Source organism: Larimichthys crocea, chromosome III (assembly GCF_000972845.2).
Source record: "Larimichthys crocea isolate SSNF chromosome III, L_crocea_2.0, whole genome shotgun sequence".
NCBI classification, from domain to species: Eukaryota; Metazoa; Chordata; class Actinopteri; family Sciaenidae; genus Larimichthys; species Larimichthys crocea.
In genome coordinates this window covers 6,159,770-6,176,877 of record NC_040013.1, presented here as the reverse complement: position 1 = coordinate 6,176,877, position 17,108 = coordinate 6,159,770, and the positions used below count along the sequence as shown (strand labels likewise).

The window sequence follows — 17,108 nt, the reverse complement described above, 5'->3', positions numbered from 1 at the left end:
CATGTTTTACATCATGTAGGTTTATTTTCAAGGCCAGAGAACAGACATCATCACATGGTACAATGAAAAGAACGATATTACAGTAATAAATACATTATACACCGTTGGAGAATCAACTTACAGGCACTAAATTACACTTAAGCAGGCACTAGCTTGTTTTTACAGTATCATACAGCAGTAGCCGAGGAGCACTCGCTCGATGCGTGTTGTTTCGCTCTTTGTTCTTCCAACTTCTGAGGGAAGATAATCAAACGCAGCTTGAGTAATTCAATTCATATTCATTCAAATACACTCTATACTGCTACTGTAAAAGTACCAGGGATTTCCTGCCTATTAAAAAGGCAAATTCAAGTCTTTTTCTTGTGTCAGAGTGTGGAAATGTAACATGGACGGCGTGCTTTTGCATAAGAAGAACAAATGGCCTATAAATGGATTCCACAAGTTGTTAAAAACAAAAAATCACTAAAAACAGCTGGTTGGAACTACTTGTTGTGCTATGACACTATTAACACTAATAGTGAGCTCTGAGCTTTAACACTAAAGCTACACTGGGTGTGAAACCTTCCTCTGTATGTTATGTCTATGTTGCAGAACAGTGTTGCTAAGTTGCACCATGTGTTTGTGACACAGGTGTTTGAGAGCATAATAAATACGAGGTGACGGCTATTGTGGCGTATTTCTTTAAATAAATGAGTGTGTTTTGTGTCTTTTGTTCATGTTATGAAGTGCTTACTGTCAAGAAATGCGCATTTGCACTACCTTTGCTTCACAATACTATTAACTTGATAGCAAACGCAGACATTTGGATTAGACAGGTTGTATAGAGCTTTTTATCGTGCTGTGATTATGATTTTTTTAAAAGAAACATGGTTGAATACAATCACATGGACACTAGCCACGCAAAAATAGAAGCCATGCATGAACAAAGTGCTCTGTCGCAACTGTATCTTAGAAATCAGTCAAAGATGCCGATTACAGATCAGCAGAGGAAACAAGAGCCAGAGCCACTGTCAGGAATGAGTTACACTGCAGAGGAAGGAGTTCACCCTACAGATACGTCTGCATCGCTCCTCCAGCTGCGAGTGTATTGTGGTGTAACAGCACGGCCCTGCAAGGTTAAAAACTGGCGCCCCCATCAGGCGACTGTTTAAACTCCAGAGTTTCATCCACTGCGCTGCTGGATAAAGTCAACTAACTGTAACGAAAAAAAAAACCCTGATACGTACATGAACATACAGGCAGCACAGCTTTAACACTCACTCAATATATACACACACGTACGTTTACTACCTGACACGAAAAGAGCAGACATCGTAACCAGCTGAGTTTAAATGTCACCTCGAACTGATGTTTTTCTGTTTTACAGTATTTACAACGCAGAGTTACATTATGCAGCATTAAACAGCAGAGTACGCTTTACAGTGTGTATGTGTGTGTGTGTGTGATTGTGCGTGTGTGTGTGTGTGTCCCTCAGACCTCCACCGCAGGGTCTGAACCCAGTCCCTGAGCGTGCAGAGCCTCCTCTCTCTTCATCTTCGGTTTCTCTGTCCGTGTGTGCCACACCAGCACCTACAAAACGCACACACATGATCCGACATGTAAATACAACATGCATGCACATCGTTAACATCTTTCACTCATGTTCCTCAAGTGTTCTCTCTCTCTCTAACACACACATACACACTCGTACTTTAGAGCAGTTGTCCGCTTTGGGCTCCAGTTCGTCCATGGTAACCAATCCCTGAAGGAAGCTGCTTTCCAGGAAGCCCATTGGTGCCTCGCCATCAAAACAAGCCTCTGGATTGGACAGGACCAGTTTTAGGGACACGGCGAAGCCGGCCATGTCCATCGGGAAGGGACGGCTGGGGCGCCAGCCGGTATGAAAGCGAACCACCTGAGAAGAGTCATCAAAAAACATAAATACAATATTGCGTAATGGTACAAATTTTTGCTGACGTGGCTCTGATAAGACAGTAAATGGACTTTGTGAGAAGAGAATTGTTGATATTATTAGATATCAGCTTCAAATGCTGCACTTGATGATCGTCTTTTTTAAAAATCAAGATCAGTGTCAACAAATATGAGAGAAAATATGACTGGAAATGAGTTACAGAGACAGTCAGTGTTTTTTTAGTGTAATTTTATATTTGAAAAATCTATTTATAACATTTTTATATTGTGAAGATGTAAGAAAAAGCATGAAACTCTTGAACTTGCAGAAACTTTGTTTCAAGGGTCTACTTACAAAGATTTTTTTTAGGCTTCAACCACATCTCAGTCTTTCTCAGCTGATGGACTTTACTCAGCTGTCATGACTTAAATTCCAAACTGAGGTCACATCTCGAGAAGTCAGTTATCTCCACGATAAAGAAAACTGTGAAAACTCTTGAAAAAGACGGTAAGAAGACTTGAGTTGTGTTGAACATATAAAGGCACGTACCTTTCCTCCTTCAACCACGGGCCTCTCGTATTTCATCCCTCCAACCAGCCCCACCGGCCACACTGATACTCGCTGGGTACTCCTCATCTGAGACAAGACAATCATGTTGAGTCATTGCACGTTTTAAAAACACCTATCCACTACTGTGGATCACCAACCTCTTCAAATATCTGCAGGCTGTATGTGTTATCGTCATCAGCGAAGTAAACCACTCCCTGCTGGTTGTCTCCTCCCGGTTGAGCCCTTCTGTCCTCTCTGAGCCACCGTAGACCCTCATTCCTCTGCTCGACGCCACGGGGCTTCAGCCAGCTGGGGTCACCCTGAGGAGGAGAGAGAGTATTCAGGCTCAAACACTATTTTTGGAAAATTTTAATTTTAAAAGGACAAAAACAGGAAAGACTGTTGGTTTTTCTGCTCACCTCCTGCAGTTTACGGTCCTTGGCGGTGGGCATGTGTAGGTGTGTGTAGGTCACGCCACTCTTCACCAGGAGATCAGTCACCAGTGGCGTCTTGTGCGGCGAGTCCTCCACCACGATCCAGTGGAGCTGAGGAACATGGAGGAAGGTCTGGGACAGACGAGTCAGCTCGGCCTTCTGCACCAGCCTGAGACAGAGGCGGACAGAAATCAGAGGTGCATGTGGACAGCGAGAGAGGAGGAGGAGGAGGAGGAGGAGGGTGGAGACGAGCGAGCAGGAAACTCTCAGCTACCTCGCGTATGTCGGGGTGATGACAAAGACGGTGGGCTGCCTGGCCGGCGGTTTCTGGGGTTGCTTGGTCGCCTCCGACTTCCTTATCTGCTCCTGAAGACGGTGCAGCTCCCCCCGCAGCCGAGATATGGTACGGTCTTTCGGGATGTCGTGTTCGGTGCAGTCGCAGCGCTGACCTGCAAAGTGGAGACACGACAGACAAGTTAAAAAGTTTTTTTTCTGCTTGTGCAACTTGGACACACAATCACAGCTTTGTCTGAGGACCACAATGGAAAAATAAAGTTGCTCACCGAGCTGCATCAGTGCATAGATGAGGCCCAGGAGGGAGACCATGAAGTAGAGCACGAACACGGTCTTCAGCTTCAGCTTCATCCTCGTTGCCATGGTACCCTGGAGCAGCTAAAGGACGACACAGAAAACATTAAATAAGAGTCTGCAGGGTTTGTTTACGACTCTTTTATCAGGTGTTAGGTTTCCTGTCTTGGTTGTGGAGATGTTTTAAATTCTCATTTAGCCAGACGGCTAGCTCGCAGGGTTAGCATCCCCGTTTAACAACATTAACGTGAAGCTAGCTGAGGCTAGCCGTGTGTGTGTGTGTGTGTGCGTGTGTGTGTGTGTGTGTGTGTGTGTGTGTGTGTGTGTGTGTGTGTGTGTGTGTGTGTGTGTGTGTGTGTGTGTGCGTCAGCTGATATGAATTTGCATTTTCACCTGGTGATGAATCGACGCGAGCTAAGCTACGTTAGCCTGACAGGCTCCGTGAACTCACCGGAGGAGAGAAATCTTTAAGTATCAGCAGCGGCGGCAGTTTAGTTACGAGCCTGAAGGGCTCACGGCATCTTGGACAGACGTGAGCGAAGACACAGCTCCTCCATCAGCAGAGCATCCATCAGCAGAGCCTCCATCCATTCATCCACCTCAGCGAGGCAGCAAATGTACCAACAACTTCCTGTTGTACTGCAACACAGTAAGGAGTCCCCCCCCCACTACAACGAAGCGGTGGCAACAGTTCCACAAGAGGACTTTGAAATAATGGCTGATAAAACAATATTTATGTCTTTAAAGGGGAGTAAAGTATAATGTATGAAAATATACAGATTTATCAATCTGTCAAACTATATATTAAATGTATAAAATGATTTTGACTCATCAATTTAGCATCTAATTACTGATTGAATTGAAATCCATTTTTGACTTAGTCATAACTGACATACTCACAATACACATTTGCACAAGAGTCAATATGCATATTTCTCTTATGTATGTTTTAGAGGTAGAACCATATGTTCTTCCTGCTTAGTTTATTCTATTTGTATTGTTTTACCTCATGCCTGTGTACAGTGTGTGCCTGTTCTGTTACTTGTAAATGCTGCTGCAACAAAAAAATCATCCATTAAAATCAATAAAGTACTATTGTTGTACTACTGAGTTCTTTCTTTCTTTCTTTCTTTCTTTCTTTCTTTCAAAGACTCAATGTCAGTTATCACAAACGCTTGATTGCAGTTGTTGCTGCTAAGGGTGGCCCAACTCGCTATTAGTTTTAGGGGGCAATCACTTTTTCACACAGGGCCATGTAGGTTTGGATTTTTTCCCCCCCTTAATAATAAAAACCTTCATTTAAAAACTGCATTTTGTGTTTACTTGTGTTATCTTTGTCTAATATTTACATTTGTTTGATGATCTGAAACATTTAAGTGTGACAAACACGCAAAAAAATAAGAAATCAGAAAGGGGGCAAACACTTCACTCACTCACATTTTTATCGTAATTAATCAAACTATTTTCCTTTTCCAGGCAGAAACTGGCTTCTATGCATTTGTCTCCTTGAAAATAAATAATAAACAAAAAAAGGCATCTCTTGAAAAGTCAAACAACTTTCCTTTATTTGTAACATACAAATAAAACACTGACAAGGCATAATGACTTAGTTTTCCCTTTCATTGTCGTTTATGGACAGGACCGTTCTAACACTCGCTCTCAAACATGGAGGTTTTTTTTTTCCTTTTTTCTCTTTTCAACGTCATGTTTAAAAAAGTGTTTCACCTGTAAAAGGCCAGGAAATGAAAGTGAAGATGAGTCCACAACAGCTTATGTATATATATTTATATATATACAAAACACAGAGAGAAGAGACCAAGAGGAGGATCTGTGAGTCTGTGAGGGTATGCAACCATTCTCTAAAATAAAAAGTTCTCACTGACTTAAAAGAAAACTGGTTAAGTTCAGGCTCATTTTCAAACTGAGGATATTTTCACAAAACAATTTTTTTTTTCCTTCCAGTAAGCCTTTTTTGTTTGTTTGTTTTAAAAGACAGCCCACCTGTCTGGATTGAATGTAACAACTAAGCGCTGATCTAGAGTCAGTTCAAACATTGCGTCATTCGTTTTCATGCAATTTCACATTTACAAGGCAAAAGGAGTGTTTTCCGTTTACTGCAACATAAAACTAATAAGAACACTTTCTTTAAATACAATGACACACAAACAAAAACTGACTCTAGGTCAGAGCTGCAGCCAATCCAGTCAACAGCTAACTGACAACATGGTTGTTAAATGTACGATGAGGTTTGATTACGTTTGATTAACCTGAGAGAGAGAGAGACTGTCAGTCGGTTGATATTCTACCACTATGTACAACATCCTTTTTTATTGTAACTTATGTAGTACAAAAAAAATGATTTACTGTACTTATCAGAAGGTAGTCTAGCACTAAAACAAGAAATATGTTGTTCATGATCATCGTGAGACACCGATATGTCGTCTCCAGGTGATGATTTTGTTTTTTGTTTTTTGTCTCTACCCAGTCTGGAAACGGCCAGAAACTTTCACCCCAGGATCCGAACCTGGTCGTTCTTTCAGTGATAAATAACATTTTGTTCTTGTGTAACACAGATTAATTCAGTATTTAGGTGTTTCTTCACATTTTACTCTCCCCTGTTTCACATACTCGATGTGTGAAATCTCAAGTTGAGCCTCCTTTTTTTTAAAAAAGCGTTTCAAAACGTACCAATTTAAATCTCCTCACAGCCACACTAGACAGAGGAATCTTTACATCCACAATGTTTTTTTTTCCCACTCCTTCAGCCCACATGTAAAATCTGTACAAACTGACTACAGTCCTGGAATTAAAGGGTTTTGTGGTGGTTTCTAGATAGGGCTTCAGCCGACTCGCACCTGAACCGTTCAAAAAAATACCCTGAAGGTTTTGTACGAAACGGAATCAACAAGATCAGAGCAGTTCCAGGTTGTAATGTCGTGGGACTCCTTCAAACATCTTGGCAGCACAACTTTACCCAAATCTTACAGCGCCAAGATGCTTTAAGGGATACTAAACACCAGCATTAGCTTTAAATTTCACACAACCCTTTCACATACTTCTAACATGCACTGATTCTCGTGGGAGATTTGTCTGTAAGTATTAAAGCAACACTGTGAAACCGCGTGAGGATTTCAGAGCTCAGACAGTGACGCAGAAGCAGCACCGCTGTTGCGAAATCCTGATTTACACCACCAGTTTTATTCAAGATCTTTGAAAATTTCGTCATGCAAACTAAATGACGGAGGGCTGGGATAACAGTTGACGACTGAGGAGGAGGAATAAAGACTACAAAACAACAAAAACACCGTCAGTGCTCTAGGATTACTTCCATCATCCACCCAACCCATGTTTCTACCTCCGAGTTAACAGCATCCAGCTTCAAACGGCCACATAATGAAGCGGTGACTTCTACCGATCCTCATCCATGTTAAATCAATATGATTTGCTCATGCTAGCAGAAATGTGTGTAAGAGAGGGGATGGAGGATGGTCTGGAGTATTTTTTAAATACAGCTAAAAAGGTAGCGTCAACATCAACTCGTTTATGGTTAGTACCTCTCGGAAAAGTGGACGAAGAGGCAAGCAAGAAGTGACTAAAGCAACAGAAACGGGTCTGCAGTCATCATTCGGTGCCTTTAGGACGTGAAGGGAGGATGGAAAACAAAAGGAGAGAGAAGGGAGGATGTGACACATTAGAGCAGGTGACATCAGTCTGTCTGTAAGCATGGAAACGGGAAGAAGAGAGCGTGAAAATGAGAGCGAATGATTTAATTAACTAGAGAACGCCGTGTGGCTTCATGTACCTCCGACGGTTAAAGCAAGTTGAGAGGGTCACACCGGGGTTATTTTCAGGGTCGGATGCAGCTTTACAATTTAAAATAGTTTTACTCGTTTCACTGGGAGAAAACAAAAAAAAAAAAAGGCAATCTTGAACATCTCATAAGTTAGAAAAATTAAAAGCGGGGGAGACATGAAGAGAGGAGATGAGTAGTGCCAATGCTATACTGTAATGTTGTAACAAGTAGTATAACGGACTGCTTGAAACAGTGCGGTTGCTGCTAGCTGCAGTGCTCTTGTTACAAAAATAACTTCCAAGCCGTATGTTTAGATTATGTTTAGAACTTGCAACATAACGGGTGATATCACAGTACAGTAACGCTTCAAGACTTTTTCTGAGACCCAAGCGTGACACATTGTAGCATAACGCTGGGACCATGATTCAGTGAAACAAATCTCAAAGAGCTCAGCTGTATAACAGAAACCGACAAACTCTGCTTATTAGACGTGGTAACTGAGTGACTGCATGATTTACCAATATTTACCACTAAATCCTGTCTTACGCTTGAGCAATCTAGACGTGAGGCAGTAAGTTTCTAGAATACAGCCAGGCTATCGCAAACACTTTTAGGTCCCGAGTGAAAGTTTGAGGCGTGCTGCGCTGTGATCGGATACAGTATAGCGCGCGAGAAGAGGGGAGAAGCAGGATGGGATGAGGTTCGTTGCAGTGGTAGAGAATTGTCAGCAATGCTTTAGCTTGTTCTCGACTGGGAAACTACTAATTGTCATCATTAACTGGGATAAGAGAATGAGAAGAGATGGCTTGGACACTGAACCAAGAAAAAAACAAACAAACAAACAAACAAACAAACAAACAGGAGCTATGTGTGAAAGCTCACACTGCATACTGCTTTTGTAGCAGGAATACACACAAAAAACAAAAAAAAACAAAAACACGTAAATCTCAATCCATAATGCGACATCAATATCTGTAGCCAGGTATTCCACCATCGGTTCATCTACAGCCGTTCAAACTCAAAATGCTTGCAGTAGTAGCAGGCAGCTCAAGCTTTCACACACAGCCATGAAAAGTTGCTGGCTTTTTTTTGTTGTTTTTTTTGTTGTTTTTTTTGTTTTTGTTTTAAACCCAAATCGTAAAAGGTGGATAAGCTGGAGCTGGATCAGTGGCAGCAGCCACCGCAGTGCCCACCGCCGTGGGTGTGTCCCGCCGAGGCCTCGCCGTGTTTGGTCCGCCGGCTGAGGATCTCGTAAGAGCAGTCGTCGCCGCAGCAACCGGACATGCTTGGTGAAGTCTCGTCGATCTCAAACCTAAAATATGAGACAGACAGAGAGAGACAGACAGACAGACGGAGGGAGAGGGAGGGGTGTGAAGGCAGCCATCAACACTGAAACGTCTTCTGCATCTATGAGCCTGATTTTAAAACCAGAAAACTCCCTCACTACATGTTACCGACATCCCAAAAATCTGTTGAACATGTTTAGTCACCCCCCCCCCCACCTTGATTTGTTCCAATACAGTTTTTTTTGAATAAATGGCTAATACCTCAAATTAAACCAGTATTTTGTCAGACAACAGAGCAAATATTAGAGGAAAATGTTATAGAAATGTTTTTCTGCTTACATAGCCTGTCAATAACCTCACGACCTTTCAGACTGAACCTCACGACCTTTCAGACTGAACCTTGCGACCCCCACCCCAGGTTGGGAAGCACTGCTTTAGAGGGGAAGCTTCGGAGACGCTGCATATCTGGACATTAGATTGCAGTCTCGCCCAAGTGACGAGTGTTTTTATCAGCCTGTTCAAAGACTGATTACGTGTTACAGAAATAAAAAAAATGTAAAAAAAACATTCACGGTTAAACTTCAAGTTTCTCCATATTTTTTTTTTTAATGACACATCCTGAGTCATACTCACTGTAAAGCTTCTCTGAAGAACTGATAAGCCCCGTGGTTGTGTTTGAAAACTGTCAACATCACTTTCTTCATCTGCGTGCTGGACAGAAAGAAACAAACAGATTCACCTCAGGGTGTCATGACAGATTTCTTGTAAACAAACTAAAGATGTGTTACTCTGACGGGATTCACGGTCTTACAACTGTTCTCTGGATTTTACCTGTTAGCGATGAGCTGTAGTATCTGGATGAGGAACTTGCCGAGTCCTTTCCTCCGCACTCTGCTCTCTAACTGCACCTCATAGCTGCAGAGTCAACACAACGGAAAACAGGTGAAACACATCGGCTGCTGGAATTTCGGCTCTGCAAAAACTCGCGTCTCGCGTCTCTTACCAATATAAAACCTCCTCCCCGCACTCCACGTCGAATCGGAAGTGAGAGAAGGCCACGGGGGCGGAGTCGCCGTCGCGGGCCAGCAGGTACCACGCCCTCTCGTCGTTCATCTCCTCCCTCTTTTCCCTCTCCTTCCACCCCCACTCGCTCTGCTCATACCTGCGGGCACGGCGAAAAAAAAAAAAGTGGGTCGACTCGAGCCGGATCACGCAGACTAATCCCCCCACTCCTGTCATCATGCTGCTCTGACAGTGACACGTTTTCCAAAATGGATCAAATTTAGCTTCGGCCGATTGGCTGCCGTTTGCAAAATTGAACACTCAAATTCTGGCAAAGCGAGACAAGATAAATTGTAGTAATTACTCTGCCTCTGTCTCAAATCTGTCTACGTTGCCTCTGCTCTGCAGGCTCGCACGCTCCAACTCATAAAGACGCTCTGATCCACGTCTTACTCTGCGGCTGTTTAATGTCACTCTCCAATTCTCCTGTGCACAAAGGATTTCTGGCTCGTCTGCACTTCTTCCCAGCTGTAATCTACTATTCATATCTACGTGAGCCCGGCCATTCATCACTCTGCTCGAGAGCTACAGTGTCTTACAGTGTCTGCATGTTGGCTCTGGTGAGTTCGAAGGCCCACTCCACAGACAGCGGGTTCAGGGAGGTCACTCTCTTACACTCTATCTGCAGGTTCAGCCTGCAGGGGAAGAGAAGTAAACCGTGTCAGTAACATCAAACATCATGTAGCTAAGTCAAGACAAAGAGAAGACATAAATACCATCAGCAGACCAACTCTGCCCTCCATGGAGAAAAATCAAACAAGTATGTACTTCATGAAACACTGAATAACTTCTTTGTAGGCATGCGAAGCAATCCGTACCCATTTCTGTCGTACTTTTTGAAGGCTGGGAAGGCAGCCAGTGGGTCATCGAGCTGTGTGGAGAAGGGGCAAAATTAGCTCGAGATTTTCAAAAAAACACAAGAGTATCACGTCTTTCCCGGGTGGAAATTCACTGTACACATATTTTAAAAAGATGTTCAGTGCATCGATGAGCTTAACATAATTCTGCGGCACACAAATCAGCCACTTTTTGAGCAGAAATGTCAAATACTTGCTGGCACCAGCTTCTCAAAATGTGAGGATGAGCTACTTTTATTTGTATTAAACAGCAGTAAACAAAACGTGTTATAGACTGTTGGTTGGACAAAAACAGGATGCTTAAAGACTTTCACAGACGGCTCTGGAAAATATCAGTGGGAATTTGTTGTGACGTTTTAGAGATTAGACGATTCGTCGTTAAAATGACATTAAACCTGATGAAAATGATCGCTGGCTGCACCGCTACACTTCTTTATTTTACTCGTCAACGCAGTGCTTCTGTGAAACACGAGAGTAGGAGAGACTAAGCATCCCTCAGGATCAATTTCAGGCTCCAGAGCCTAAATAGAGCAAATGAGGTCCTGTACAGGCAGGAAAATTACAGGGATATTAGTGTTAAAGCTCCATTAGTCACTCATAGAAAAGCGCCCACAAAGGCAGGTTTTCCTTGGCACTGAGAGTATATTCTCAGGTTAGAGATTATGAGGACAAACATGTTAGCTATGCGGCTGTAAAAAAAATCAAAATAAAAACTAACAGAGATATTTAAAGATCAGGATAACAAACAAATGAAGCTCCTCACTCTGACCCTGTGACCTCTGAGCTCTCCTCCACATCACATCAGTTTTTTTTTTTCCTCTATGCAGTGAATACACCGGTTGTTCACTGGAAACAATCGTCTAAATGAAGATTCATTACTGTTGACAGCAGCATAAACAGAAAATAAATGTTACTTTGGGAGAATTTCTTGCATTCCTTCTCCGTTGGCACATCAACAGTGGAAAGAGGCGGCGAGAGAGAGACAGAGAGAGAACACTGTGCAACAGTGAGTGCCCCATTTTGGGACAAAGTGACACAGAAAAGTAATAAGAGCAGGCAGGCCTGTCCACAGCTAGTCTGTAGCAGCTACTGCAAGTGTGCGAGCTTTACTAACGCCTAACAACTCCGAGCTACAGGAGCCGTCTGCTGTGTGTGCTCCACGACATGGGTAGGACGCCGATTAATTATCCATAAAGAAACATATGGCACTTTATTTGGCCTCACTTTGGATGTGAATATCAATTACGGGTGTAATTAGGCTATGGAGGGCATCCCCATTTTTTTGGTGTCATTACATGGAACCATGTCTATTAGCGTCGCTTAACAAATGAGGGAAATCACAGCTCATAAAAAGCAGATTAAAAAAAAAAAAAAAAAGGGCCGTGCTCGATGTAATCTGAATCCACTGGAAAGCCTGAAACGGCACACAAAGAGCCGAGCGGTGGATGCTTTTATGTGAAGCACTTAACGGTCTCAAAAGTGCATTTATTTTTAACATCAACGCTGTGAGGGCCGCACAACTGCAAAGGTTTTGGCTCGTTTTTGCAGTCGGTAAGCAGCTTCAAACACCTCAGTCTACCGTTTCTTGGACGAGATGACTCCACGTTCCTGAAATAACTCCACATAAGTTCCCACTAAAAGCCTCCATGTGACCATGGTTACCTTATTGGCTGCGTCCACCTTGGCGCAGACGGCATCCATAGCTGCCCTCTCCTCCAGGCGCCGGGCTTTCTTCTCCTTTGCTCTGTTGGACTTCCTCTGGACACGGGAAGTACGGGAGGAGATGAGGAAATGGGGAGACGATTGCGGACGAAAGAGAAGAGAAAAGCAGGGACAGATGGGAAAAGATATAAAAATATGTCAGTCTGATCATTAATATCTAATAAAAATAAAAAGACAGCCAGGTCTACACTTCATAATCATCGCCGAGCCAGGAAAGAAACAAAGAACTGTCGAATCTATTAATTTCATACAGAGAATCTCTTGTGCTTTTGTCACTTCATCAATTATACACTCATCATTTTTATCTGGATATCCACTGCGGGGCTCCGAGTATAATTGAAGTGTTTGCTGGCAGGTTTTACACGACGCCATTCTTCATTGTGTCTTCCTCTAAAAATCGATGGAGGACGTGCGTTAGCCTCCTGTTATAACATGAAAAGGAATTGCGGCGTTTTGATACAAGAGGCATGAGAGCCGGCATGTCAGATAACAAGATATCATAAAGCCCGGCGGTGGAGATCAAAGAGCACAACCCGGACCACGACCACGGCGCCGTTAATGCCATTTATCTCCTGCACAGTCCTTATTAGAGCCATAACTTCAGGCTGCATTTAAGAGGTGTGGAATGGATTTTGTGGCTTGTTTTGATGTTTTTTAAATTACCCAAGTACTCATCTGCCTTTTATATATACACATATATTACATATACACACAAATTACCAGTAATGCTCCGTGCCTGTGTGTGCGGACATCATATTCAGCGGCGTTTTATCACACATCAACATGAAAAACACAGTTAATGACACGAGAACAGAACAAACCTCAAAGTCAGGACAAACAAATGCAGGACAAACAATAATAGACGATGATGCCGTCTATAAAAACAACATTCATATTCATATCACTTGGTATTATGACCCCCCCACTGTTTGTCAGCGCCGTGTAAAAACAGTGGAGTGTTTATATCGCTGATGTCGCATATTGCCCTCGCTGTGGGATTATAGTATTGGAAAATTTCTCATATACTGATACTGTAATTTGGCCCCGCTGTTGGCTTGATGTCCGACGCTAGTATCAGCGATGGTGCAGCCATAATTCACACAAATTACTCAGACTGCATCTACGCCTGGCTTACACGGAGAGAAAACACGATCACTGCTGCTGCTGCTGCAATCACACGGCCACAAAAGGTGATTATTAGCCGTCATTAACTATTGACAGCAGGAAATCCATAGACAAAGTGCACACTCAGTCACACGCACGCAGCAGAAGTGGCTTGACTCTTTCACTTGATCTCACAGCTTCTCGCAGCACTATTTCCTGGGTTAAGTCCTGCACGGTGGCACAAAAAGAGATTAGACGTTTAACCCCTGCCATCATTTTAATAACTGATTAATAATTTATGACATAAAAGCACTGACACGTGAGGATTCGCAGCTCGTCTCCGTTTCATATCATCCTAAATGAGACGGATTTGGGTTTGTGATGACATCTTATGGATTAATTAACAATAAAATATTAATTAATGCCAAGTGTGACATTTCATATGCAGCAAAAAACATAAAGAGGCCATGCCCATATTTGGAAAGCCCCCATGCATTTACATGTGCTGTGTTTACAGTGCACAGACAAACAATGGCAAACAAGTAGGAATAAGCTAAACAGCTTCATTAGATCCAGACCTGACTTTAGAGGAGGGAACAATTATGGGGGGGGGAAGGAGGAGGAATGCAGTGAATGTAGCCAACTTTAGCTCAGAGCATTAACTGTGTACCAAGGCACAGGCTTGAAGAAACACGTGGATTGGTTTATCAGGAGTGAAAGTGGGGGATAAAGTCAAGTCTAGCTGAAAGTTATGGCAACTTAAGTCAGCTTTTTACAAAGCATGAGCTGCAGCAGGCCTGACCCGGTGCCGGGTGAAAGAGTCCCCCCGTGAATTTAACACAACCATGCGGGCTAACAGTCCGGACTGATCCGTACACACACACACACACACATTAGCGGTGATAGCTCAGCTTTAGCCTGTAGCATAGCATCGTCATTAATGTGGCATTCCTAAGTGGCTAGCGGAGCTAGCAGGCTAACAATGGCACACACACACACACATCAGGAGAAGTTAGCGGCGAGGACAATGCAGCAACAATGCTCAAACACAGTGTGTGTGCGCGCTTATTGTGCTATTTTAGGAGAAAGCTACGCGGCTAACGCAGCCTCGGTGCCTACATCTCTTCCTTTCCTCCCTCCTTTCTTTCTTTCTCTGCTCTCACCATCACGCATTTCACCCCAAACATCCACCTTTCATTGTTATCACCCCGCAAACCGAGACACCGGGCACAAACACACACACACACACAAGACAACTCACCCCCATTTTGAAGCTGCTGTCTTTATCGATGCCCCCCGGAGAAACACACCTCTATTGTCCCCGCTGCCTCACTGTTGCTGAGTTATTAGTATCGTGACTACAGACTCGGAGAAGGGGCCAGATTAATATGACAATGATAGATGGAGTGCTAACGAGGCTAGCTGGCCGTAGCGCCGAGCGACGTGCCTGGCAGACAAGCGGCGGACAGACGCAGGTTTGATTAAAACGTCAATGAAAAAAAAAAAAATGCTGTTTTTTTTTCTTCTCCTCTTTAAATCGGATTGGCGCCAACAGAGTGAGGCTGAATTTATCACAGGTCTCTTCCTCTGCCCCTTTTCTTTCCTCTCGGCTCCGTCGTCTAACTACGCTGCGTTCACGTGCTCTCCGAGAGCTCCGACTTCCGAGCTCTCTCTGTGAAAAGTGAAAACTTATATCACCTATATCAAACTTATCTATAATATGATGTATACATAAAACTAAAATGTAAATGACATCAAACTTATGACACTTCTGAAACTTATATACTTATATAATCGAACAAAAATATAAAAATATACGTTAAACTTATGTATTGTGTACTGTACATTAGACGTATGTATATTTAACCTATTTTACCTTACATTCAACGTTTTTTGAAATATTTAATATTCATATTTAATATTTTCAATCTACTTAATTTTTACAAAGCAATGTCAAAGTTGTATTTTCTCTTGTTGCTCAGAGCAGTTAACAGTACATACTGTAAAAAGCAAAAACAAAAACAAAACTGAAATAGCAAATATAAAAAAAAAATGCTAAAAAAATAGCATTGCAAGTAAAAATCATTCACTCAAAATATTACCAAGTAATAATGTAATGTATGTAGTCTTAAAAGTGAAAGCAGCTTACTCATTATGCAGCAAAAAGACCCCATATATATATATTATTAAGTTGGAGATTAAGTTGGAGATAGTTAAAATATTTTTATATAGCTTTGGTTAGTTCATCCTATAACCATCTATCATATTTTATGAGATCAATATGGGTTTCCTATATAAAATGTTAAATTAAAGTGAAAATCAAAGCAGCAGAAAATGAAAATAGAGTATAAGCACCTCAAAATGTACTTTTTGTATTATACCACAGAGTATGGTGAGGACAAGGGCTGGGTAAATGTACTTTTATTCAACTACTAACTCAGAGTATTCATGAAACTGGATGAAATCTTTTTTGTTGCTATTATTAATGAGACGATGATGGTTTTGCAAACTAAGTTTGGACATTTGTCATGGTTACACACTTATTAAAACACTTAATCCATACTCGAGAGACCAACTTCTTACTTTCACAAGTTGTGTTGTGATGAATTTCCTTGGAACATAATTTCCACGCTGATTAGAGGACACATTAACCATTTATCTCAAGGACTTTGTTTTAACTGTTTGCTCTGGAGAAGACTTTTAGGTTTCCATATAAAAGTTTCTTGGCAGCGGTGGGATTCGAACCCACGCCTCCGAAGAGACTGGAGCCTTAATCCAGCGCCTTAGACCGCTCGGCCACGCTACCGTGTGGAGCGACCATCTGTCTGCTTGTCTCTCACTGTTCCCACAGTTCCTGAAGGCACCACTACTTTAGCGCGAATATAGTTTCCTTGTTTGGAAAGTGACGACAGACCCTGAGAGGGCTGGACGGGGTCAAGGAGCGTCACAGCAGCATGGAGTGGCCTTCAGTCATTTCCGTCTGATAGACTCAGACAGAGTCATGTTTGAAATATTATTATGAATGCATTATGGTATTAAACAGAAATGCATGCAGTTGGGAGTAACTCGTGTCAGGCTTCACCAATGTTTGTTCTACATGTGTGAATGATAAAGGTACTCTATTCACTGTCTATGGGACAGTCTAAAGATCCAAAACTTAAGGAATGTTTGTCAGACATGTTTAATACTACAGTTTTATACCAAACTCTGTGTACTTGGAGTATATCTGAATGATTATATGGACTATGGAGGGCTATTGCACTATATTGGAAAAGTACAGATGCACCATCATTGAGGGAGATTTCAGATTATATTGGTCTGGAAAGACTAATTTACATTGTTAAAAGCAAGAGGAACGTTTTGTCCAACTCTGGGAACCTTACATGAATATCATTCAAGATGGAAATGTGGACTATACCTGAAAGGAAAAAACTGTAAATAATATAGGGAAATATGTTTTTATTTATTTGTATTCTATCCCATATTGGTGCAAATAGTGTGTCGGTCTGTGTAGTATATGTATTTCTAGTCTCAAACTGCGTCTGCTGTTTCTTTTGATTGGATGCTATAGCATAAGAAAATGCAGATATCGTGGAAAAAAAGGACCTTGATTACAACTCAGCTCAGTGAGCATTTGGAACCTATTACACTTTGCTAGAAGTCAAATATTTATTACATTTCACTATGATCTTAATTCAGTGTAATTTCTTTCAGATGTTCTGCTCTTTGTAGCAGTATGGTCAAATTGGGGCCATCAGATGTGTTTGGCTTTGATAATTGATGTATTTATCTCTATTAATCTTGCATTGACAAAATTGGCAA

At 42.1% G+C, this 17,108-nt stretch overlaps 2 protein-coding genes and 1 non-coding gene across 3 annotated transcripts; all 3 read right to left on the bottom strand.

Annotated features, from left to right (window-relative positions):
* b3gat3 (beta-1,3-glucuronyltransferase 3 (glucuronosyltransferase I)) lies at window positions 1-4,144 on the bottom strand. The gene is made up of 8 exons (XM_019255615.2): window positions 3,914-4,144; window positions 3,438-3,546; window positions 3,149-3,323; window positions 2,860-3,043; window positions 2,599-2,760; window positions 2,441-2,527; window positions 1,691-1,894; window positions 1-1,569 (listed from the first exon to the last, which is right to left on the bottom strand). The coding sequence occupies exons 2-8, from the start codon at window positions 3,529-3,531 to the stop codon at window positions 1,471-1,473; spliced, it is 1,005 nt and encodes a 334-aa protein (XP_019111160.1). The 5' UTR covers window positions 3,532-3,546; window positions 3,914-4,144; the 3' UTR covers window positions 1-1,470.
* An 856-nt stretch (window positions 4,145-5,000) lies between these two features.
* naa40 (N-alpha-acetyltransferase 40, NatD catalytic subunit) lies at window positions 5,001-14,949 on the bottom strand. The gene is made up of 8 exons (XM_010729756.3): window positions 14,548-14,949; window positions 12,123-12,218; window positions 10,422-10,474; window positions 10,143-10,238; window positions 9,545-9,703; window positions 9,373-9,456; window positions 9,175-9,252; window positions 5,001-8,567 (listed from the first exon to the last, which is right to left on the bottom strand). Exons 1-8 carry the CDS (start codon window positions 14,551-14,553, stop codon window positions 8,420-8,422), a joined length of 720 nt encoding a protein of 239 aa, XP_010728058.1. The 5' UTR covers window positions 14,554-14,949; the 3' UTR covers window positions 5,001-8,419.
* Window positions 14,950-16,010: 1,061 nt separating this feature from the next.
* Window positions 16,011-16,092, bottom strand: trnal-aag (transfer RNA leucine (anticodon AAG)). Its single transcript has one exon. It is a non-coding gene; the product is annotated as a tRNA-Leu (tRNA).
* Window positions 16,093-17,108: the final 1,016 nt, after the last annotated feature.